Consider the following 25,694-nt stretch of genomic DNA (forward strand, 5'->3'; position numbering starts at 1 on the left):
AATGCTCCTGGATGAGACAGTCTACCTCCAGAGCTGTACTTGCACTTTTGGGCTCATTATCAAAATGTGCACTATTAAAAATGTACATTTCAACCAATGATACGGGAAACTTTCATGGATGTTTCAGGCCATTACTTCATCCATTTTAAATTTCAACATTTATCACTCTGAAAATAAAATGTTAATATAAACTCTCAATGGAAACTGAGCACACTCCATTTGCTGATGAAGATATAAGATAAGATAATGTCCAGAAAATCCACAAATTAACCTTCAGGTGTGATTGTTTTGTCAGTATGTGTTATCTCTGTCACATTATCAGTGCTACGTGTCAAAACTCAAGTGGTGGGAAGTAACAAAGCAAGTATTTCCATTTCTATGTTACTTTATACTTCTACTCCATTACTATTTAAGGCCAGTATTGTACTCTTCATTCCTCTAAATTTATTTTGACAGCTGTAGTCACTGGCAGCTTTGCAGAGTCAGATTATTAATTGTATGGATCAAGCCAGCAGTACATAAATTACAGCCATCTCTACCAGCAGCAAAACATAAACGCATCAATTATTCATCCCATCCATTAATAGAGGCCTATTATTCTGAAATGGACCACTAATAAGTACATTTACTTTTGGTACTGTAAGTATGTCTTAATACCAATATGTTTGACCACCTACAGTATAAATCTGCTTTTTTGTAAACCTTGTTAACACGTCTATGTGGTGTTTTTCATGTGTTACAAGACATCAGCAGCAAAATAAGCAGCAAGGACAGTCTCGAAAAAATGGATTCAGTCAGACTGGGTATATGACATCATAAACCTACAGAACCAATCCTGTTAATCACAGGTGTGGTGCTATACATATCATGAGTGGTGATGCCCCGCCCACAGGAGAAGCTGGAAGTAACTGGTTACTGTGATTGGCTAGTAAAGCAGAGGAGAATCCAGGTTATTTGTACATTCATGAATTACTGAATATTAAATTAAGGCCAGGTGTAGAGCTATATGTAAGCAATTTTAACAGGGTATTTGAACTACATCAGACACAATTTATTCCTTCTTGTAGAGTATTTTATATTGTTTAAAACTGTGGTTCCAAAAAAGCTTTTCTACTTTTAGGCCACTTAAGTCAAAGATCTGAGAATTTTTTTCTGGAGTCAGATTTATAATGTCTTGTATTACAAGCCATTGATGTGAAACTAAATGAAATATAAATATATAAAACATAAAAAATGAATGGGTACACAAGCAGAAAAGAGGATCTGGTCTAATTTCGTACTGAATTACACTGTTCATGTTTGAAGAGCTTTTATTTTATTCTAAGATGACCGGAAGTATTAAATGTAGCGTGGTCAAACGGCTTTTATTGTGAAGTTGCTGACCGGAAGTGATGCGGTGTCATTAGCGCTAGCTCGACAGTGGTGTGAAGATGGCGGCGTACAGTCGCTCTCAGCTGCTGCTGCTGCTGCTCTTATCGTTACTGTGTCTCTGCGGCTTCGGCTCCGTCCTCGGCCTGAAGGCAGCCAGCGGCCCGGCCGAACCGCCCAACCCGCCGGTCCTCAGAGCCGCCGATCCCCCGGCCAAGGATGCACCTGCCGCGGCTGCCGCTGCCGCTGCCGCTGCTGCAGCCGCTGGGGCCTCGCAGCCTCGAAGGGCGACCGGCTGGAAGCTGTCGGAGGAGGAGGCCTGTCGGGAGGACCTGACCCGCCTCTGCCCCAAACACACCTGGACCAACAACCTGGCCGTGCTGGAGTGCCTGCAGGACCGCAGAGAGGTAAGACACCGCCGCGCCGAGAGGGTTGACTCCGGGTCCCGGGAGGTGATGGGCAGCTGCTGGGTGTGTCGCCCCGGTGGGTTTGATCCACCCCGGCTGACAGCATGACACTGATGCAGAGGTGAGGAGCTGGTGGAGAGGTGAACAGCTACACCTGCAGCGGGGTCAAAACACACACAGAATTCATTTCAGGCAGCAGAAATCCACATTTTCCTTCAGATTTCATACCTGTGTGACACTCCGAAAACTAAAAACAAGGGAGGAATTTAATAATTATGTAAGGAGTAACTTTAAGTGCTACAGACGCACAGATGTAGATGATTTCACAGATGTACTAACATGTGTTTTTACATTTTTTTCCACTTTTACTCCACCACGTTTATCTAACAGCTGTGGTACTTGAAGAGTTTGACACATAAACAGCTGCTGAAAATATAGTCTTCAGTTTACAAATGTTAGGAATGTTAAAAAAAAAAAAAAATCAGTAAAAGAAGAGGAAATGTTGTGTTTAGATGTTGTCTGGTGTTAGGCCAGATATTTAAATACCTGTCATCACCAGGCTGTAGTCAGGGGTTTAAAAAAACTGGCATGTAGAGCTGCAATAATTAATCGATTATCAGTCGATCATTAAATTTATCCCCAACTGTTTTAATAATCGATCAATCAGTCTGAGTAATTTCAAAAGGAGAAAGTCAAAATTCTATGTGGATATTTTTTGGTTTCTTTTCTCCTCTCTGACAGTAAACTGCTCCCTGAAGAGAATATGTTTATCAGGGCTCCAACGATTAATCAATTATGAATTAATTTTTAAATGATTTGTCGACTATTTTGTGGACAAGATATTTGAGGACGTCATCTTGGGTTTTGGGAAACACTGATTTCTGTGGACCAAACAGCTCAGCGATTAATTGGGAAAATAATCGACAGATTAATTAACAATGAAAATAATTGTAAGTTGCAGCCCTAGTGGTAATTATTTCGTGTTTAATTAATTGATTCTGTCAAGTGTTTAATTAGATTCTCTGTCAATCTGAATTCCTCTCCACACTCCTGGGATTAAAACAAATCAGGTGAAGAAACAATTCGTCAATTAATTATTGAAAAATTAATTGAAAACTATTTTAATAATTGATTAATTGTTTAAATAAAAATAAAAAAAATAAAAAAACAAACAAAAAAAAAACTGCCAAACATTCTGTTCTGGCTGTATTTTTTTTTTTTTTACTCAGGCTGCTGGTTCCCAACCTGGGGGTCCTGACCCCCACTAGGGATCACTAAAGCTTCAGGGGTCGTCACAAGTCTTTCTTGATTTTAAAGGTATAATCTGCAACATTTTCCTAAAAAGGTTTTCAGTCACCATGCAGTGACTGAGTTTTATTAAAAAACTGACTGATTGATTAAAACAGGATACCGGTCTGTTCTCCTTTTTGCTTAAATCGGCTCCCAGACTCTTAATAGAGCTCCTGATGCCTGTCCGCATTTCATTAACTTCTGTGAAGAAAACGAAATGAAATTTAGTCCAGATAATTTAGATATAAACAGGTCACGGTGACGACTTGAACACAGGCTTTATTCACAGAGTCTTCGCTCTCTGATGAACAGACTCATCCTGCGTCCGAGACGTTAAAACAAACCAAAGAGCTGATAGAACAACGGCCAAGTGTCAGGCAGAAGAAAACGCTGAATTTGGCTCATTAAATGTGCACGATGTTTTAAAAATTAAAAGTTGTACAGAGCAGTTCCTACAAATATGAGTAAAAGTCATCTGTGATCAATATTCAGAGGAAATAATCTCCTCAAAGTGAACTTGAATCACTCGCTTTCAACTCCCTGCAGTTATTTCCTTCAGGGCTCAACAAAAAGGATGGCCCACTTGCCTCGGTAATAAAAAAGAATTAAACTATTAAACTATTTTGATAATTGATGAGCTGTGAAAGTCATTTTTCATACAAAAATGGCAGAAAAATGCTGTTTTCAGCTGCTGAAATATGAAGATTTCCTGCTTTTCACTGACAAAATGAACATTTAAAGACATCATTTTGAACTTTGAGAACTTGGGATGGACATTTCTCACTGTTTTCTGACATTTTATAGACATTGAAGCCCTAGATTTTTTTTTTTTTTTTTGTTATTTGACAACCACAAATAAATAAAACAATTTGCAGAAGGACAAATAAAACTTGACTCTGGGGAAGTGGGTTTCTGACCAGGTGAAGGCAGAGGTTTGATGGGGTTTGCTCGCTGCTCAGTACAGCTGCTTCCTGCAAACTCAGGGAAGTCATTATCAACCAGACTGAGGTGTGACTGTGAAGTGTGTGTGTGTGTGTGTGTGTGTGTGACTGTGAAGTGTGTGTGTGTGTGTGTGTGTGTGTGTGCAGTCATCTAGCTGTCACATGACTAACAAGCCGACAATAAAACCACTGACTTTTCATGCTTTTTTGTTGTGTTTCTTTTTGTCTTTGTGATGAAAAATTCACACAAAATATTTTTCACACTCGTGACAATCTGTCTCTAGCTTTACCACCTACATGCACACAGTACTGTTGGACACGTATTTGGGACATGAATGTGAGGAGCGCTTGAGTATTTTCATTTTATATTACTTTATAGTTCTCCACTACATTTCAGAAGGAAACATTGTCCTTTTTACTGCACTTCATTTATCTAAAGTCCACATTTGTAAGATTAACGGGGGTTTACTGGCAGAATATGACAGAAATGGATTATTCATAAGTATCTTTTCATTAGTGTATAATCACATGACAATAAGAATTGCTGTGTTTTTGTTACCTTAGCTGCAGTAAACCGGTTACTTCAGTGTTACAAGAGAAAAGGTTGGTGGTACAACGGCTGAACGGCGACGTTTGAAATGGTCTTTTGACTCCTCTCACCAACAAACAGCTTAGTCCACTCCTACTTTTACTTTTGGTACTTAAAGTAGCCTAAATTTTGACGCTAATACTTTTGTACTTTTAGTTAAGCCAGATTTCAAATTCAGGACTATTATTTGTAACAGCATTACAAATAAATGGATTCCAACATCCAAGCTATCCAAATCTAATTTTATCAGATGAAAAATCCAAAGATATGTAGTTTAATGTGATAATAAACAAAAAAAAAGCGGAAATCTCCATATTTGAGCATCTGGAAAAAAGCATTTTTCATGAAAATTTACTTGAACGATTCATGGATTATCAAAATAGTTTAATGCCCTGCGATGGACTGGCGACTTGTCCAGGATGTACCCCGCCTCTCGCCTGATGTTAGCTGGGATAGGCGTCACTACGTTACTGTTTTTTTCATTGAAGGAAAATAATAGTCAGTCGGTTAGATATCAGATGATTTATTGGCTATCAGCATGTTCCTGCTCCAAACTATCATTAATATATCAGCCATTAAAGACCCACTGACTTCTACGTCACGGTGCAGACAGACAGAGTTTATGATTCGTCCTCTGTTGCTCTTCTTGTTGTTCTCTTGCAGGTGGAGGAGTTTTTACTTTATCTGAATGGAGACTCTGATGATAGAGGGTGTCGTATGTTGCTCAGTTTGTGAAGCTTCTTGAGGGAAACTTGAGATTTTGAACTTGGCTTGTCTAGTTTGAAGATCAATTGAGCAAAACTGCAGGTTCCAGTGTCTCAGATGTCAGGGTTTCCTGCTCGTCTTGGTTGAACTGAATATGTTTTGGGTCCTCGGCTGCTGTAGGTGGCTCTTTGCCCGCTTTAGAAACAGTTTCACTGTTGTCTGACATTTTAATGACCATGTTTGGCAGGATATTTGGCAGATTAATTGATAATGAAAATAATCATCCGCTTCACCCTGAGATTTAACAAAATAACCACCATGTTTCTGCAGTTGTGGAGGATGTACAAACCAAACACCGGCTCTAGATAAGGCCTTTCCTGTTTATCGCGAGGTTCACAGCCACTGTAGGTCCTAAGCTCACCACTAGATGCCACTAAATCCTCCACACTGGTCCTAAAAATATGTATTATTGATCAGTCTGAACCAAAAAGGAAACAACATTTACATACAATACATGCATATAGAAGCTGTAATGATTCATGTCTTGGAGAATCACCTGACTGTGGAAGTTAATGTCTGAATACTTAATGACACTGAGTTTATAGTACAGAAATATTTTCCTTTCAAAACAATCTTTTTGAATTATTTCTTTAAAACTTAAAGCAGGTAACTAAGTGGTCCAGAACTTTTAAGAACTTGATGTCTGTGCTCTGATCTCCATGTTTGTTTATTTTTTTTTTTAGGGTTTCACAAATTTCAGATGTAAAATTAAAACATGATCCAATTAAAGAAATTGTAATGAAGTCACTCAAAGTCAGTTTGCACCTAAAGATTTAAGTCAAATGGGATTTAAAAAAAAAAAAAATCAAATGTTTAATGAATTGATATTCTGTCAGTCACCCACTTCTAGAATCTGTCTAAAATAAAAGAGGATCCTTGTTCAAGTTTGCATTTCAAATCTTGACTTTTGGCTTTGTTGAATTTTTAGAACAGAATTTTATCAACTTAAATATAGTTTAAAAAAAAAATAATGCACAGCTTGATTTCCTATCTGAGTTTGTGGATCGCAATAAAAAACACAACATTTTTAACATTGCACCACTTTAAATGACCTTAGTGAGAAAGAGAATAAAACCACATGAATCAAACCACGAGAATTCAGATACTCAGTTTTCTAAATAACATGTTTCATCAGTATTTAAACTCCAGCAGTGAGTATACAGTCATTACCATCCTGTGTGTTCTGGACCTGCAATGATTCATCGATTACTTGTCAGCTAGTAAATTAATTGCCAAATATTTTGATTTTAACAAAATAAAGTCAAAATTCTCTGATTCCAGCTTCTTAAATGTGAATATTTTCTGGTTTCTTTCCTCCTCTCTGACAGTAAACTGAATGTTTTTGGGTTGTGGACAAAACAAGACATTTGAGGACGTCATTTTGGGATTCGGGAAACACTGATCGGCATTTCTGATCATTGTCTGACACTTTATCGACCAAATGACTAATTGATTAATCAGGAAAATGTTTGACAGGTTAATCAATGTGATTTGAAAATTGCAGACAGCCGTGTTGTGATTTCGATAACATTTCGATTTATTGTGCAGCCCTGGTGTTTATTAGTGTATTTGTGAAGAATTAAAACTCCTCCTATGAAGCAACAACAGATTAATGAATTACAGTATAATAAAAGACAGATAAAAATGGTCTTTATAAGAGAATTTATAACTGCTGACAAATACTGTACAGTACAAACACTTAAAATGTCCTTACAGCTGCATGTGATACATTACAGTATGTTATAAACCGTTTATTACATGTTTATATACTGTTTATAAAGGCTGAATTGGAAGTGTGAATATCAGGCTAAACAAAGGATGAACCTGGTGTGTAGTCGGTCTGGTGGTTTTTTTTTTTATTCTGGTACCCCAGCACCATGTTGACGTCACCCCCCACCCCCCCACCCCCACCATGCTGACGTCAAACACACACACACACACACACACACACACACACACACACACACACTCGCCTCCTCCTGAGCGATGTCCTCTTTACTGAGATAATTACATGGCTTCAACTCAATAACAGCTGTGGCCTCCTGAAGAGGTAAATGACTCTTATAAATCTGCCTCTTCTCCAGAGAAAGATACACCCCCACCCCCGACACACACACACACACACACACACACACACACACACACACACTCAGAGTCGATCAGCAGCACTGGCAGTAAAGCAGCGTGCGGTTACAGAACAGCGTTTGAGTATTTATTTGCGGTGGACTGAAGCCTTGAAATCCGACACTCGAGAGACGTCTGAGAGAAAGAAAAGCAGAACAAATGAACTGAACAGGAAGTCACTTTGCGACAGCGACAGCAGGCCTGTGGACATTTCACGTTGTGGTCATTGAGTCAGTCTGTCACTTGCTGACTGACTGGATGGACTGACGGGGTGTGAGGATGCTGCTGCTGCTGCTGCTGTGTGGATTATAGAGCAGCTTCAGTCTGCCTCACACACAGAGGAGGAGGATTTCTGTCAGCGCAGCTTTTTACTCTGTTGACAACATGTTTACTTTGACTGACTGATTCTTTCACTGCATACAGACGCTGCCTGTCACTTTGTTCAACAGTATCACCATCTGTGTGAGCGGTTCTCAACCTGGGGATCAGGACGGGGGGGGGGGGTCGACCTGGGTCCTGACACACCGGAGGTTCACAGGGGTTTTATTTGTGTTGCCAAACAAAATAATAATAAATCTAGAGGGAAAGAAAAATCAACATCACACATATATCCTCATACAGCAGTCATTCCCAAACACTGGGTCTGGACCCACAGGTGGGTCACAGGAGATTTTGTTTTGGCCCCCAAATAAATTTAATAAATTTTAGGCTAAAATGTTCTATGTTGTTGTTGTTCTAGATTTTATTTCCACCACTGCATTAACCCTTTCTTTCAGTTCTGGGACCTTTGCTGCCTTCCAGTGTCTTAAAATAACTCAACAGATGGTCATTAAACCCACTGTAGTGATGGAAAATGCACACAATTATGCAGATTTAAGATTTATATCTACAGTACACCTTTTACAAAACTCTAAAAATGTATTGATTTACTAATGAGAGGATAAAGCGAGAGCCTGTGAATTCCACATAAATTAACTTATTTTGTCTCATTTATAAAGAGAGCTGAAATGTCCTGTGTTGTTCTTCTAATGAGAAGAAATAAAAATAATAAGATGTCCTGTTAACTGTTAGGGCTGAACAATTTAGATGCTTAATTAAAAATGGTTTGAAAATTGCCGTAGGCCATATCACAATTTCGATAAAAATTTCAATTAATTGCTACTTACTAAATGCATTTACTTCTCATTTATTAAGTATTGATCATGTGTATATGTTTTCAATAACACGGTCAAGATAATATAAGGTGATGCAGAAATGTTAGTAAAAATTGTCAGGATTCATTTGCACAAATTAACTCTAACCAGGATTTATTGAAGAGGTCTGTTGTGAATTGGGTCGTGATGGTTTGTCATTTTTGAAAAATGGGCCCCCAGAAAGAAATAAAAGTTTGGGAAGCAATAGATTATCAGCTCAGATATTCTTCATTTTTATATATTATCCAAGTCATTGTGTATTTAAGGTACAGATAAAATAAATTTGGTTCTGATGCAGCCACTTCTTTCTGTCTGTGGTCACCACTCTGCAGTCTTGTCCCGCCCACAGCTCCGTCTGATTGGTTACACATCACAAGTATTAGCCTATCAACACTGAGGGCTGTTGTGGCACAGACGGGCGAAGAGGAACACGTTCACAGATCCGGCGAGCAGGCAGAGTTGTGTTGTGAAGGGATGGCAGCAGATTCTGCTGAAGTTGCACTAAACATCACAATCTTCTGATGTGTTTCTGTGATGACGTGCCCACTTCCTCAGTTACACTACTGAAAATGTTACAGCCAGAGAAATTTATGAGAAGGAGAGAAGAAGCTGCTGAGCAGCTTTTCTGCACCACAAACTGGTGCTGACTCTGACAAGTTTAGGACACAGACTTTCAATATATTTAAGTTTATATTGTGTCTTTAGCAGCTAAACGCTCCACTTTAACCAGCTACTTACTGACTCTGACCACCTCTCTGGTGCAGAGCAGGTGGGTCTATCAGAGATTTTTTGCAGCCAGCTGCCAGAAACAAGGTTGATAGAAGCGCTGAGACTGAATCAAAACAGAAAATGGGCCTTAAAAACCAAAACAATGAGCTAAAAAAGGCTAAAAGGTTCGTCACTGCAAGAAACTCCCGTCACATTATATAAACTCAGTGTTGTGCATGGAGTGCGAGGAGTTAATGATGCCCTCGCAGTGTTTTACAGCACGCATCATGTCAGGTGTGCAGCTGGCCATTCTGACGCTGCTGAAGACAGTTCATGTGACTATTTAAAGGAGTTTTATGAACGTTTCCAAATGTCAGCCACATCAGCAGTGGATTTGAAATGACACATCGAGCTGAAGCATCCGGACAGTCTGAGGAAATATCTGATGATCCCAACAAATCATTAACAAAGAGCCAACAGCCACAAACTTCATCCGTCCAAGTCAAACTGTCAGCATCAGGGCTGCAACCAACGATTACTTCGTTGATTATTTTCTTGATTAATCGTTTGTTTTAAAATGTCAGCAAAATGTCAAACTGTGTCTCCAAAGCTTAAGATGATGTCTTCAAATGTCTTGTTTTACTGGCAACCCAAAGATAATCAGTTTACTGTCAGAGAGGAGTAAAGAAGAAAAAATATTCACATTTAAGAAGCTTTTGTCTTTTTTTTCTTTTCAATTAACTGATTACTCGTTGCAGCTCAAATAGCAGCACTGAGGAATTTATTGCTTCAACTAAATACATTTTCCATAAACTCTGACTGGACGTCCACATGAAACGTGACAAACTTTCCCTTTAAGAAAGAGTAAGACCTCGAGCCAAGTGCAGCTGCACTGTTCCTCCATCAGAGTCAAACTCACAGCACTTTGTAAAGCTCTGGTTACCTTCACTTCCTAACAACAAGTAGACAGAATGTATGATTTGATTCATGGAGGCTAAATAAAATCTGTATTGCAACAGAAGTACCTTTACTGCACCTCTTTTTGCACAATATGACATGTTTTAGTGGTTAAACATAGACTCACACTGGATTTTCTTGGCTTTTAAAAGTAATCTCAGCCTGTGATTTGACACAGTAATTCATTAGTTTGAGAAGTGGGCAGTGGCAGTTTTTATTTTTCTATTTATTATTTCTTCTTTGTGTTTTATTAGTATTATTTATTTTGCTTCTTTTTTTTATTCTATTTCATGGATGAAAAATATAATCCGTCCCTATTTATTGGAACTATGTGTGGACATTGAAGAGATGCTGAAACTCACAGACTGTCTCCTAAAGACTCGCTGTGTCTTTCAGTTTGCCTCTGTACCTGTTAAAAGTTAAAAAAAAGAAAAAGAAGAGGTCAGCTCAGTTAAAAACAAAAGAAAACAGAAGAAAATGAACTAGTTGATTTGGATCAGTGTGAATTCTGAGTCAGCTCTTGTGAAGTGTGAACCTGCAGAACACTGCAGACAGTCATTTGAATGACTTTTATTCACAGATGAAAGAAAGTTGGTGCCAAGAACTTTTGTCCAAACAGCGACTGTGTCACAGTGAAGTGACAGTAAACCTTTTGTGAGCTCACATGAACAGAGGCTGGTTTCAGTCTGTGACATTTCAGCGTTTCTGTGATATAAACAGAGTTGTGTCACATTACTGCGACCCTTTACCCTCTGATACCGCTTCAGTTAGATCCGTCCTGTTGATTAATCTTTTCTTCCTCCTTCACAAGTCTTTGATGTGAACTGAGCAGCTCTTCATTAATTAATAACTAAATTCCTGTCTAATTAGTCATTTTTATCTAAGAAGCCACCGAGGGTCTGTTTCCTCATTACGTTTGTTCCTCTGTCTCTGAAACATTTAGTGGAAATGACGGTTTAGAGACACTTTTTGTCTCTTGTTCCCGTGGGCAGAGAGCGGTTAACATGAAGCACTTTCATGTCTTTTTACAGCGCGGTGATGCGAGGCTGTAAGAACAGCTTCTCCCGCTGCGTTTCCTCTGATAGTCGACAGCGTTGTGGGAGAGTCTGAAGAGCTTCTGCTGCTTTGTTCGTTTTAAACTGCTGCCGTTTGCACATCACGCTGGTGTGATACTGGTACCACTGTCATCATGGCCGTTTGGTCTCATCTCTTCAATGCAAACTGAAGGAACAATCTAAAATGTTCTTATACTGGATTCACCATCGTACACAGATACACTAAAAACATCTATACATCATTTAATTCCTGTGGGCGAACAGGTTTGACTTAAACATTGAGACGTTTTTGTGGGAGGACTGGTTTGTGTGTGAATGTATGCACTCTCTTTCTCTCTCTCTCACACTCACTCACACACACACACACACACACACACACACACACACACACAAAGAGCTTAATTCTGCAACACAGCTCCTTTATGCACGTTGCATTTGCTTATATACAGTAATTTGCCAAAAACAGTATGTGGATTTAATTTTCAGATTTAAGGGATGTTTTCCCATCTCACTCTGTTTCAGCAGCATGTTTTTACTTCACAATAATTGCATGTTGATGTTATATTTAGAGCCATAATCACAATTTAATTAAAGACCTTATGCCTGAAATTTAAATATGAAATCAACTGATATATAGGCGACTTGTTAGATTCTTCAAAGGTAATAATTATCTAATGTTTAAATGTTAAATAGGGCCAAATGCTTTTGAAAAAATATCTAAGAGGTTAGGATGATTTTTACATCATTACTCTTATTCTGATTTAAAACATGTTAGAATGACTATGGTGTGATTTTTAAAAAAAATGTTTTTTGCAGGAATCCTTACCAAATCAAGATGTTGTTTTCTAGTTTGTTTTCTGTAGAATCTGAGTTGTAGGACAGGACGTCTCCACCTCATGACATTCATTAATTTAAAAGATTTTGACACACATTTTACCTTTAACAAATATTGCACCTCCTGCGATTTGAAAATTTGCAGAAAGCTTTATTGCGTTCCGGATACAATTTAGATTTATTCTGCAGCCCCAAAGTTAAATAATGTAATGTAATGTAATTCCTTGTTGATTAAACAGAAATTTAAATTCAGACTAGTCGACTTGTCTAAAAGTAAGAAAACACTGACGTTAATGTTAGCAGCCTGCTCTCCTTGCAGGTTAACGTCCACGTGTATGTGTTGAATGTGGTTACACATCTCTCTGGTCACGTGTTTATGCACCTGTTTACTTTGACATTTTCTGCATCACAATACGGAGAAAAGGGTCGTCCTTATAGCTCAGTTGATCTGAGGCTGCCGGTCCTCTGCAGCGGCCGCCGGTTTGACTCCTGCCTGCGGGCCACTTGCTGCGTGTCATCCCCGCTCTCTCTACCTCTCTTCCTGTCATCTCTTCAGCTGTCACTATCACAATAAAGGCAAAAGACCCCCCAAAAAATCTTTAAATTTACATTTTCGCTGGTTTTAGTTCTGGGCAGCAACCTAATCGAGCTTCTTTAGATTCAGTCATCAGTCATATTTATCATAAATGTTTGAATTCACCCTGTAACTCTTTTCTCTCTCTGTCTTCCTGCAGGAAACTGAGATTGCTCCTGACTGTAACCATGTGAGTAATTCCTTCAAAACACACACACTCGCACACACGTGTGCCGAACATTTTTCTCCACTGGATTACTCGAAGGAAAACGTGTAAATGCAAAGTGAGGCTGGGTCTAGTTGAAGGTTAGAGGATGATATGAGTGAAATTTACTGGATTGTCCCTCAGGATGAAATGTAAAAACTTTGAAGAATCCCTCTGCATGTAGCACCATGATATCAGGTCAACGTCTGAATCTTTTCCACTTTTCCTTTTTTTTGTTTTAATATTGTGAGGTGAGACAAAACAAAACCGACATTAAAACGTTAGGCGACACGGTTAACACGTCAGGACACTCAGGAGCTGAAACCTGCAAAACATACTTTGTATTTAGTGCTAATTGGCACTGTGTTTGAAAGCTAATTATTTAATTGTTTAGCTGATAATTGATTAATTGGTCAGATTTTTTTTTTAAGAAAAAAGTTGAAACTTTCTGATTGTAGCTTTGAATGTGAATATTTTCTGGTTTCTTTACTCCTGTGTGACATTAAAGTGAATATTTATGGGTTGTGGACAAAACAAGATGTGAGGACGTCATCTTGGACCTTGGGGATCACAGCTTGACATATTTTACATTTTTTCTGACAATTTGAGGACAAAACAACTAATCGATTAATCAAGAAAATAATAGACAATGAAAATAGTCAGAAAATAACAACCCTACGTTGCAGATTTAGATTATTAATACACACATTTAATAATAATACTAATTAAGTATTATATATTATAAGATGTTAAGCTGTCCAGCAGTATTTCATCCATCACTGAATAAATCTAAGGTCGTCTCCTCTCTATGTAACATTAAGGATGTCTCTTCAACTGTTGCCGTCTGCACTCTGAAAACTAAAAGGAGCTTTGAAGAATCATCATCTGACGCACAAACCATCACAGACAACCGTCATCAGCTGCAGCTTCACCTTCTGACGTTCAGTCTGAAGCTCCTGAAGCTCGTCGTCTCGGTGACTGTGGATGATAAACCTTCAGCATTCAGAGTTCACAGCCGTTAACCACAGACAGCTTTATGAAACGCCACAAGGTTAATGGACCACTTGGACTGTCTTTATTACAGCGGCACAAAGCTCTGGCTGCAATTAACATGTCTCACGCACACGCACACACACACACACACACACACGCACACACGCACACACACACGCACACACACACACACACACACAGAGACAGACCGTGTTGTGTTGTTGTGGTGTTATTTTCTGGGCGTTCTGACTGTCTGTCAGGAGCTGTTATCTGTGGCTGCTGCAGCTGGAGCCTCGCTGGCACCAAAAACAATAAACGCATAAATTAAAAAAAAGACAAAAAGAGAGAATCTGAGGACAAAAGAGACATTTGGAAACTTCTTTCTATAATGAAACGAATCCAAAGTGACTGTGATTGTTAGTTTTGTTGGACGCTGTGAGCAGATCTGTCACGCAGTCAGTATTGTGCTGAGGGCGAATGCAGCCACTTAACGTTGTTTTTCCATGAAGTCGGGGGACCGTTTTTGAAAGAATAGTGAAAATCGAAGCAGCAGAGGCTGAAATATGCTGACGTGTTGGTCCTTAGTGTGGATCAATCTCCATAAACGCAGGAATTTTTAATTTCCATAATGCAGCTCAGTGGCATCTTTTCATTAGACGCTCGCTGTTTGGTAAACACCCACAAACTCCCCACCCTCCGTCTCAAGCTATCATAATAATTTATTGATCATCATGCAGCTCAGTGTTGCACAAATAAATGAAGGTTTTCGTCCCTTCATGCCACACACACACAGAACATATATACAGATATTTCATTGTCAAATAGAGTAGGATGAAAAATTAACAGAAAATGAAACAATATGTACAGACATTTACAGACCGAAAATCAGCCAAATGCTGGTAAAATATGGAAGTGTAGAGTGTAGCAACAAGACGGTGATGATGAGATGGTTGACATCTTTACATTAAAAGTTCTGCATCTGGGAAACGTTGTTTCATCCATGTAAAAACAGAATCCGCCTCTCCTCAGAGTTTTGCGTCCTGTCAGCTCAGAACAAATGCTTGATCCGGAGCCTGTCTTTGTAAGATGTGGACACAACAGTCCGGTTTCTCCCCCTTCCCGTTTTCCTGACCGGACATTAGTCAGGAGCAGCCTCAAATCCAAACTAGGTCGGCGTGGCTCTTATCCCTGCTCACCTCCTCTCCTCCTGGGGTCGTCCACAGCGGTGCGTCCAGCTGATCTGGCTGCATGCTCTAAAGATGCTGACTGCATTCCTGGTTGTCTCAGGCTCCACTGCTCTTAAATCCAAACCGCACTCTTTCTTTTCTAATGCCTACGTGTGCATTTCTGTCATGAGTAATACGGTTCTGGCAGAAGGCCGCCCACAGTTTATAAAGAGCCTGGATCTGCTCGAGGTTTTTGCCTGTCAGAAGGAAGTTTTTCCTCAACACAGTCCTCTCAGGGCTTCCTCTTGGTGGCAACAATCGGGTTTATAAAGAGAACGACCTCGACCTGCAATATATGAAAAGTTCCCTGACATAACTGTTTTTATTTGGTGCAAATAAAACTGAATTAAAATTGAATGTTTCAGCAATAAAGCCAAAAAAAAATGGCTGATTATTTTTATAATTGATTAATCAAATGTATTGTTCTTACTGTCATGAAGGAGTAAAGAAACCACTTTTCACCAGAGTTTGATTGGACTTTTGAGAATCTGCAGCGGTCAAAGTCAGGGTCTGTTTTTATTTGACAGTTACTCTAAAAAGCGATTTTTAAAAAAGCTGCATCCTTGAGCACTGAAGGCCTCAGTCGTTCAGGTGAAACCAACTTTAATGCAGATTTCAGGTTTCCAGTAGCTCTGAATGAGAAACAGACTTAAACCTTTGGCCTTTTGTTTTGTATCTTCACTGAAATATCAGCCTGCAGCTGTTTTTAATCATGACACCTAACCCATTCTGAAATTGTAAATATGTTTTTTTGTTCTCGTCTCCCTCAGCTGCTGTGGAACTATAAACTCAATCTGACCACAGATCCCAAGTTTGAGTCTGTGGCCACGGAGGTCTGCAAGAGCACCATCACCGAGGTCAGTCTGCACCGCAGGAGGGTCGGGGTTCAGTTTCATTTTGACTTCAATGAAGTTGTTGTTCTGAAGAGCTGTCACATGTCATCTTAGAGAAAAGACGGTCATTTCATGCTTTCAATTTCTTTTTTTAACAGAAAATGTTTTAATTTAGTTGTTAATTCCAATAACTTTCTGTTAATTTGCCTTTAAAGTGGTAAACAAATTTCAAATTAAAAGCCTACCAGAAACAGGACAGATTATGCGCTCTTATTGTGAAACATCTGTGAAGTAGTGTTGAATTTAAACGACGTGAGCACAACATCATTTGAAAAAGCGGAAAAGTACAAGTACCTCAAAACTCTGCTGACCTAAAATATTTTAATTTTCTGCTATTTTACACTTCTGCTTCACTACAACTCAGAGGCACGTTACACTTTTTACTGCACTACGTTTTACACGTCACATGTTCGATACCGTCAGATAAAGGAGTGTAACGAGGAGGAGCGAGGGAGGGGCTACCTGGTGTCCTGCCTGGTGGATCACCGTGGCAACATCAGCGAGTACCAGTGTAACCAGTACATCACCAAGATGACCAGTATCATCTTCAGCGACTACAGACTCATCTGTGGCTTCATGGACAAATGCAAAGAGGACATCAACAACCTGCGCTGCGGCAGCATCAACGTGGGACACAAGGTGAGTGTGTGTGTGTGTGTGTGTGTGTGTGTGTGTGTTCACCGTAGCTGTCAAATACGAGGTCACATCTCTTTCTATCCTGTCTTTCCTCGTCCTCCTCCTTCGCCTTCAGGACGTCCACTCTCAGGGTGAGGTCATCGCCTGTCTGGAGAAGGCGTTGGTGAGGGAGGCGGAGCAGCAGGACCACGTTCGACCAATCAAAGAGGAGTGTCAGAGGGCGATCCTGCGGGTGGCGGAGCTGTCATCGGACGACTTCCACCTCGACCGACATCTTTACTTCTCCTGCAGAGACGACCGCGAGAGATTCTGCCAGAACGTAAGGAGACGCCGCTGGTTTACTGATGATTTTACACCTTCAAAACATAAAACAAACAATTTCTGCATTCAGATTATATTGAAATTACAGATTACTAGAGTTCAAAGTCATCAAAGCATCATTCATTGGCTTCTTGGTTTCCATCCGAAAAAACACAAACTCACAACATGCTTTTACTAACTTCTTTGTCTGAATTGATTATTTTGATCATAGAAAATGTCTAAAATACATGTGGTGCAGCACCTGATGAGAAAACAGTGGAAATGCCAAATAATCCGTGCAGAGACAGATGTGGGGAACTGAAGCTGTTATATCGCTCTCCTCAAAGCCACCAGACTCCGTTGACAAAAACAGCAGTTTTACCTCAGAGTTGCTGGTCTGCCAGCACTTTGATCAGTTCATTGGTTTCTTATTTATTGTGCGACTTTGGTATTTTAAAGGGCTGACCAGCATCTTAAAAGTCACACAATAACACAAACAAACAAACGACCAAGCCAGCGGCAGACCAGCGACTCACATATTCTCTAAGGGGAAATTACTGTTTTTGTCAAAGGAGTCTGGTGCCTCTGAAAAGAACAAATGAATTGTTTTTGTTTAAACAAAAAAGGCTCTAACTCTTTAACAGAAAAGTCTCTCTATGTCTGGATCCTTTCTATAATGTTTGCAAAAACAAACACTTTCAGTTGACATACTTTACAGCTGCGGTCATCAACTGGACCAATTCCAAAACCTCTTTACCTTTAAGTCATTTAGCCCTGAAAATATGTAAAAAGTAATGCCCAGATTTAAAAATACTGGAATTATGTTTACAGGTTGTTTTGATATCTAGCAAAAAATGAATAGGACCCAAACCATAAAGCCTCAGATGGAGGTAATTATCACTAAGTAAAGATAGAATTAGTAGGATATTTCAGTTGCTGCTGTTTTTAAACACCCCCTGAAAGATTTTTGAGTCTCATTCCCAGGATGTCAATAACAACATTTTGGGTTGTGAGTACAGCAAAATAACGAGAATATGAGAACATATGGGAGGAGGGCGGGGTCTCTCCAGACACACACTTCTGGTGGGTCGAGGGTGATGATTTAGAGGGATCATTTTTCTATGAGTACATTGTAGTTTTTTGGAAAAGTTTGCCTTTAAATAGCCGTTAAAATTTGTCTCTCTGTTGTCGCTCCTCTCCTCAGACTCAGGCAGGAGAAGGAAAAGTCTACAAGTGTCTGTTCAATCACAAGTTTGAAGAGGCCATGTCTGAAAAGGTACGACCACCTCTGGAGCAGAGCAGGAGGGCATTAATTCACCTGCTGCTTCATGCACTAAACGCTCCTCTCCACTCCACAGTGCCGTGACGCTCTCACCACCCGTCAGAAGCTGATCTCTCAGGACTACAGAGTCAGTTATTCTCTGGCTAAAGCCTGTAAGCTGGACCTGAGGAAGCAGCGCTGCAGCCTGGACACCAACCTGCCGCGGGCCCGAGAGGCCCGGCTGTCCTACCTGCTGCTGTGTCTGGAGGCCGCCGTGCACCGCGGTGAGCTGCTGTGATTTACGCCTCCGTTTCCTGACAAATCAGTCAAACCATCAAAGCGCAACACGGTAGTTTTATGGAGGAGAGTAAGCTGAGTGATGCATCCTGATGCATTATACTGAACTTTCTGGCAGCAGATGGACAATAAACCACCGTCACACAGATTCATACGACTCTGGATAGACCAGATTAGCACCGCAGTGCTGCTGAAACCCTCAGTTCTTAAGTTTCACAGCAGTAAACTGATGATAAGAGCTGATAACGCTGCAGCAAGTCTGTCAGTCCCGATGTGGGTGTGTTATGAATATTCTGCCTACTCCCTCTGATAATCTGTGCACAGCTTCAGCACACAGATTCTATAATATTACAGTGAGCAAATATAATAAACTCACTGGTGATTAACTTCAATTGAATTTATGTGACAATATCCAGTAGCGGAAGAAGCACTGAGATCTTTAACTTAAGTAAAAGTAGCAATACTACAGAGTTTAAATACTGTTCAAATAAATGTCCTGCATTCAAAATCTTAATCTACAATCTGCGAAAGAATTAGCATCAAAATAATCCAGAGATCATCAGAAAGAAACGGTGCATTAACCAGTTCAAATGAAGCGCAACAAATATGAAAGTTATGTGTAGTAGCTTTAAAGTACCAAAAGTAAAAGTATTCATCATGCAGAATGGCCCATTTCAGACTCATACATGTTACTGTATTAAAATAACTGATGCATTAATGTGTACATCGATATAATGTTGCAGCTGGTGTAGGTGGAGATATTTTCAATTACTTATTATTATTTATCAATAATCTTAATCTAACATAAATTAAAACTATAAATGTGGATAAAATCTTAATGTATGAATACAGTGCTGATGACAGAGCTTTATTTTGAAACATTATAGTGACGTGACAAAATAATCTTAGCTCAGGCTCCACAGTTTGTTTTTTGCAGGATGTTAAGTCAGTTTCATGGCAGCGAGACTTTGGACCCGGAGTTGAACATTGAAACTTTCCAAGGTCAATAAATAACTTTCACAGTCGATATTACAGCTCTGACTCAAGAGATCACATGCAAAAATATGAAGTATTAAACCTAAACCTTATTAAACCTTATCACCACTACAGGGATGTTAAAGGAATATTATAAAAAAAACATCTCTTGATTCCTTCATGAAATATTATAAACAGCAGCAGCAGCTGTTTTCAGTGGAAAAAAAACCTCAGATAAACCTAATTAGCTGAAGGTTCCCAACAACAAACTGTAGGCAGACAAAGTTTGCAGCTTACTGATGAAGAAAGTGGAACATTTAGCGGCTGAAGGAGCTGGTGGAGACCAAAACAAATCTAAAAGGAGAGTACTGGGCTTCACAATCACCTGGTGAATACAAACATGACTCCATGTGAATGCTAATGTCGCTTCACACACAGCACATATCAACCTTCTTTATAAAGTGATAAAATGTCCGTGTTGTGTTTACATGTTGACCTGCAGCCTCCATGTGGACAAAAAGTTAATGAATCCAGCTTTAAGTCAGAGAAAAAAATGTTGTTTTTGTTTTCACACTGTTAATAAAATGTAAATTAATGCTAAATAATGTATGAAATTCTGCTCCTGTCTTGTGTCATCAGGGCTTCACTGTGTCAGTAGTAATTATTTCTTGTGCTCTGCAGGTCGTCCGGTCAGCGGCGAGTGTCAGGGCGAGATGCTGGACTACCGGCGGATGCTGATGGAGGATTTCTCCCTGAGTCCGGAGATCGTGCTGCACTGCAGGACGGAGATCGAGGCTCACTGCTCCGGCCTGCACCGCAAAGGACGCACGCTGCACTGCCTGATGAGGATCGGACGCGGAGACCGCAGCACCACCGTGGACAGCGTCTGTCAGAGCGCCGTAAGACCCCCGCAGTTACTGTTGTCATCAGATAGATACAAATATAACTCAAGTAAAAATACAACACAAAGTTATTATTGTGCCACTTCAGTTTTTATTAAGACTGTTAGAACAGTGAAGTCCTCCAGTAACTTTAAATTTAATGATTAACAGCTGTAACTCTGTTCTGTTTTTTCCTGTTTGTGTAAAATAGAGATTTTTAGTCTGTAGATATGGTGTCCAAGTTGGACCTGCAGCTTTCTAGCAAAATATTACAATCCATAGAAGGTTTTATAACAGAATAAAGCTTTGAGGATGAAAATAAAATATGGATTTGTTGTAAAAACTTATGAATTATCATAAAAATCAGGCAGCATTGTTTATAATAAATCATGACCAGTTGTAACAGACTGTCTGTGGGGGATTTATTGGTCATCTACCAATAAATATAAAAGGTTATAAAACCATAAATAAAATCCAGCTGCTGATGTTTAATGTTTTTTTCTGAACTTTTGTTTTCACTGCAGCTGCAGACGTTGATCCAGTCTGCCGACCCCGGAGCAGACTACCGGATCGACAGAGCGCTCAACGAGGCCTGCGAGTCCGTCATCCAGACCGCCTGCAAACACATCCGCAACGGAGACCCAATGTGAGCCGCACACACACACACACACACACACACACACACACACACACACACAGATACACAGACACACTGTGTGCATTGTTGATATCACTAAGTCACTTAACAGTCAAATAAGATTTAAATGACTTCAATTATTCTCAATAACATGAGAGTAAGAAACAGATCATTAACAGTATTTGTCCCTAATAGACACTGGTTCACCTTCTGATGTGTGTGTGTGTGTGTGTGTGTGTGTGTGTGTGTGTGTGTGTGTGTGTGTGTGTGTAGGATCCTGTCGTGCCTGATGGAGCACCTGTACACAGAGAAGATGGTGGAGGACTGTGAACACCGACTGTTGGAGCTGCAGTATTTCATATCCAGAGACTGGAAGTGAGTCTCCACTGACATCTAAACATTATTGATAAGTAATGATATAGTATTGTTGCATTATTATTATTGATCTATAGAAACAGATAAGTGTAACTGTAACTGTACTGGAGAGGAAGGCAAGACAAGTGTATTCATGTAGCACCAGTCAGACACGAGGCAGTTCAAAGTGCTTCAAACATCAAATTTCATTTAAAAGACAATAAACACAAAAGTAAACAAAGCAGTCGAGTAAATTAGTGCTGCACCTTTTTAAAGTCAGAGACTCCAGTTCTGAGTATCATTTTAACTCCATTTGTTACAGATGAACTGACTTTAACTTCAAACTTTAACTGGGAAAATAAATCATTATCGAAACTGAAGCAGTAGAGGCTGACTAGATATCTATATTTCCCATAATGCAACTCAACAGCATCTTAGTTTGTCCAAAAATAGATTTAACTCCACTTCCTTGGTTTCCCAGAGTTTCCATCAACACATGGAGGTAACTCAGTTATTATCAGTGCAGCATTTTGTCAGGATGGTTCTTGCATTATGAGTTGTTGTGTTTATTGAAACTCTTGTGATAATTGAGCCAAAGTGATAAAAAGAGTGAGAAACATTCGAGTTAATTTCTAACAGGCTGATGGAGTATTAAAAAAAAGAAAGAAAGAAAAATGGTTTCCTCAGACTCAAATCTCAGAATTTAGCAGGTATGCAAATAATGCTTTGGTTGATTATTTTCTCGATTAATCGATTAATAGTTGTTTTTAAATGCCACAAAAAGGTGAAAAATGTTGATCGTGTTTCCCAAAGCCCAATACGACGTCCTCAAATGTCCTGATTTGTCCACAACCCAAAGATATTTAGTTTACTTGAACAGAGCAGAAAAGAAACCAGAAAATATTCATATTTAAGAAGCTGAAATCAGAGAATTTTAACTCTTTTTCTTTAAAAAAATCCTCAATTACCAAAATAGTTTGTGATTAATTTAATAAGTAATTAATAATCAATTAATCGTTGCATTCTAGAATCGTGACTTCTCCTCAGAAATCTTGAAAATCTTTCGAAGCTGAATGAAGGCTGCTGCAGACACCTGTCCTCAAGTCTGTTACTGCCTGTCATCCCCTCTCTCGTCCTTGTCTTTCCTGTCTCTGTCAAAATAAAAGCAGACAAACAAAAGAAGAGAAAATCCTAAATTTGAAACTCAAGTCCCCCTCTCTGCCTCGCAGACTGGACCCCATCCTGTATAAGAAGTGTCAGGGCGACGCCGCTCGACTGTGTCACACGCACGGCTGGAACGAGACCAGCGAGCTGATGCCGCCGGGCGCCGTCTTCTCCTGCCTGTACCGCCACGCCTACCGCACCGAGGAGCAGGGACGGCGGGTAAGACAACGTTACGCTCTCGCATCCAATGTGTGCAGGATGCTCCTCTCTGTCTGACGGCGGGATCAGCAGGTGTAACAAGTCTCATGTTTTTAAATTCTCCAGGTGAATCCAGACGAGCAGGTAAGCGAACGCTGAAATCAATCAAGTATCGATCCTGGTGAAGGGTTAAATTGATAATGATGATGGCGGTGATTAATCTGTGCTGCGGATAATTTCAGCTGTTTGTTTCAGAGACGCACTTTGAATAAAAACATCTGCTGAATGATTGTATTGATGGAGCCTGACTGGTCCTCATATCCATGTAATCAGAGTCTCTCCATGAAAAACAAGAAGCAGCGTCCACTCGGCTCTGATTTCTGTAATTACACTCATCAGTGAGAAAACACTCGACAGCTTGATTTGATATGATTATATGATCTCAGTAATCAGAGTGTGTGTGGGCGTTTCAGATCTTCTGAGTGAACACTTTTATGGAAAGCGAGGACACTTTATTTGTTTCACACTCCTTCAAAGAGCTGTTTAACACTCAGTTTTATGTTTGAGTTCAGGGTTCACATCCCTCACCTGAACTGTGCGGAGAGCTAAAGACTTCTGATAAAGGTCGAAGACGACAGTAAAGTTTTTACTGACAGTTGTTGTGAAATTATAAAAACATATTCAGCTGGTTTCAAGGTGCAGGAGTTCAGGTTTTCAGACACAACAGTGTTTGCAAAGTTGGTCTTGTGAATGTAGAAAATAATGAGTTGATTAATGCCACTAGCTGCATTAAACCTGGGTTTAATTTGCAACAGACTTTGGCTTGTTTTTACAATTAATGCTGAAAAGAAAAGCTGAAAAATCATCAGTTTCTTACATTGACTAATCGTTGTTAATCATTACATGTTGAAGGTTCCAGGGTTGAAAGTTGAAGACAACAAAGGTCACCTTTAAAATTTTTACTGCGGTTGTCAAACTGTAAAAACGTGATCTGACTATTTAAGTTTAGCTGGTCAGGAGGTGAAAGAGTTTAAATTTTCAGACACACAAATGTGGCTGTGTGCGCAAAGACGTTCATGTGAAGGTTGAAATTAAAGTATGGATTAATGAAAAGTATTAATGCCACAATATTCATGAGATCTGAGTTTAATCAACAACAAACTTTGGCTGATGTGAGGTATTGATTTTGAGGGCTGCAACTATTGATTATTTTCATAATAAATCTTCCAATTACTTTTTTTTAATTAATCAATTAATCATTTGGTGCATAAAACATCATAAGAAATGGTTAAAAATCAACTACATTTCCTCAAACTCAAGCTAATGTTGCCACATGGTTTGTTGTGGCAGTTAACTGTAATGTTTAAACAAGAATTTTATATCTAAGACAGTAGAACCATCAAATGTTTGGCATTTTTGCCTGAAAAATGACAAATTGCAGATTTTCTGTTAATGGACTAATTGATTAATAGAGTAGAGTAGAAGCCTTTACTGTTATTGTACAGAACACAATGAAACCAGAAGTTTCCTCCTGATCACTGCAATGAAAGAAGACACAAGTACAAAAACAACCTCAGAATGCAAACATACACAGCTGAATACCAGGTGAAAAACTACAGTAAGTAAAGTACAATACTAGAATAAATAGTAAACTAAATTTTTTAATGAAAAAAAAAAAATACGATTCAGCTTGCACTATAATATGTGTATTATTGCACATCAGTAGTTATTGCACAAGAACAAATTAATATTTCACTAATATGTACATATATCACAGAAGAATGTCCAATGTCCAATTTCTGTCCTAGAGAGACACAGTCAGAGTCATAACTACGTGAGGAGTTCAGCATTTCAGCACTTTGTTTACTTTTTCAGGCACTTCTGTAGTTTTATATGCCAAGTCAGTTTCCTGTCATAACTGCAGTACAACTTGCTGACATTAATTTTAATTACAGGTCATAAAGTAGTAATTACAGTAACTTTGAACGTAGCTTTAGGGGGCTGGGTGACATCAGTGAGGGTCTTCACAAGAATAAATGCACACAAAATAATCATTACAATTTAATAAACAGATTTAATGGATCATTATCAAAACTCTTTATGTTTAAGGACCTGTGTTTTGGATTTAGAGGCATCTATTGGCAGAACTCACAGTTATTTTCATTATCAGTTTATCTGCTGATCATTTTTAATTGATTAATCATTTGGGTTGTAAAATGTCAGAAAACAGTGTTTAAAAAAGAAAAAAAAGGCCATTCTATTTTTTTTTAAAGTCTTTTAAAGTCCAAGATGTCTCCAACGTCTTTTGATGTTTGAATTGTTTTGTCAGGAACCCAAATATATTCAGTTTAATAGGATTTAAAACAGACAAAAGCAGGAAATCTCCATAATTGGGAGGCTCAAAACAGCATTTTCTCTAATTTTGCATGAAAAATTTCTTCAGCGGTTAATTATCAAAAAAGCTGGTGATTATTATTATTATTTTTTTTCTTAACTGTTACATACTGATCCTTTAAACCAATATCTGCTGATATGTTGTCAAATTTTCTAACTCTTAACTATCAATATTGGTACCAGCCTCAACAGCTCAGTATCATCCTGCTATGATATAAGCTTTTGTGTGTGTGTGTGTGTGTGTGTGTGTGTGTGTGTGTGTGTGTGTGTGTGTGTGTGTCTGCAGTTATCTCGGGACTGTAAGGTGGAGGTTCAGAGGATTCTCCATCAGAGGGCGCTGGATGTCAAGTTGGACCCTGAGCTGCAGAAACGCTGCATGACCGACCTCGGCAAGTGGTGCAGCGAGAAGACGGACACTGGACAGGTGAGACGGACACACGTACTGATGTCTCCTGCTACAGTTTTCACTTTAACA

The 25,694-nt window shown here is 39.3% G+C and overlaps 1 protein-coding gene across 2 annotated transcripts in view; it reads left to right on the forward strand.

Annotated features, from left to right (window-relative positions):
- Nucleotides 1–1,349: 1,349 nt before the first annotated feature.
- Nucleotides 1,350–25,694, forward strand: part of LOC146332552 (Golgi apparatus protein 1-like) — a 31,327-nt gene continuing 6,982 nt past the window's right edge. Inside the window, exons 1-13 of one of the 2 annotated variants that reach the window (XM_084729062.1) lie at nucleotides 1,350–1,775; nucleotides 12,966–12,995; nucleotides 16,000–16,086; nucleotides 16,546–16,761; nucleotides 16,874–17,077; nucleotides 18,263–18,334; nucleotides 18,417–18,603; nucleotides 20,273–20,490; nucleotides 20,997–21,118; nucleotides 21,383–21,484; nucleotides 22,693–22,846; nucleotides 22,952–22,969; nucleotides 25,506–25,643. In XM_084729062.1, coding sequence (XP_084585188.1) covers nucleotides 1,431–1,775; nucleotides 12,966–12,995; nucleotides 16,000–16,086; nucleotides 16,546–16,761; nucleotides 16,874–17,077; nucleotides 18,263–18,334; nucleotides 18,417–18,603; nucleotides 20,273–20,490; nucleotides 20,997–21,118; nucleotides 21,383–21,484; nucleotides 22,693–22,846; nucleotides 22,952–22,969; nucleotides 25,506–25,643 — 1,893 coding nt within the window. In that variant the 5' untranslated portion in view covers nucleotides 1,350–1,430. The remainder of the gene's footprint in view (nucleotides 1,776–12,965; nucleotides 12,996–15,999; nucleotides 16,087–16,545; nucleotides 16,762–16,873; nucleotides 17,078–18,262; nucleotides 18,335–18,416; nucleotides 18,604–20,272; nucleotides 20,491–20,996; nucleotides 21,119–21,382; nucleotides 21,485–22,692; nucleotides 22,847–22,951; nucleotides 22,970–25,505; nucleotides 25,644–25,694) is intronic. The other variant, XM_084729141.1, reaches the window with a different exon arrangement.

This window comes from Lutjanus erythropterus, chromosome 1, assembly GCF_056507025.1.
Source record: "Lutjanus erythropterus isolate fLutEry1 chromosome 1, fLutEry1.hap2, whole genome shotgun sequence".
Classification (NCBI taxonomy): domain Eukaryota; kingdom Metazoa; phylum Chordata; class Actinopteri; order Lutjaniformes; family Lutjanidae; genus Lutjanus; species Lutjanus erythropterus.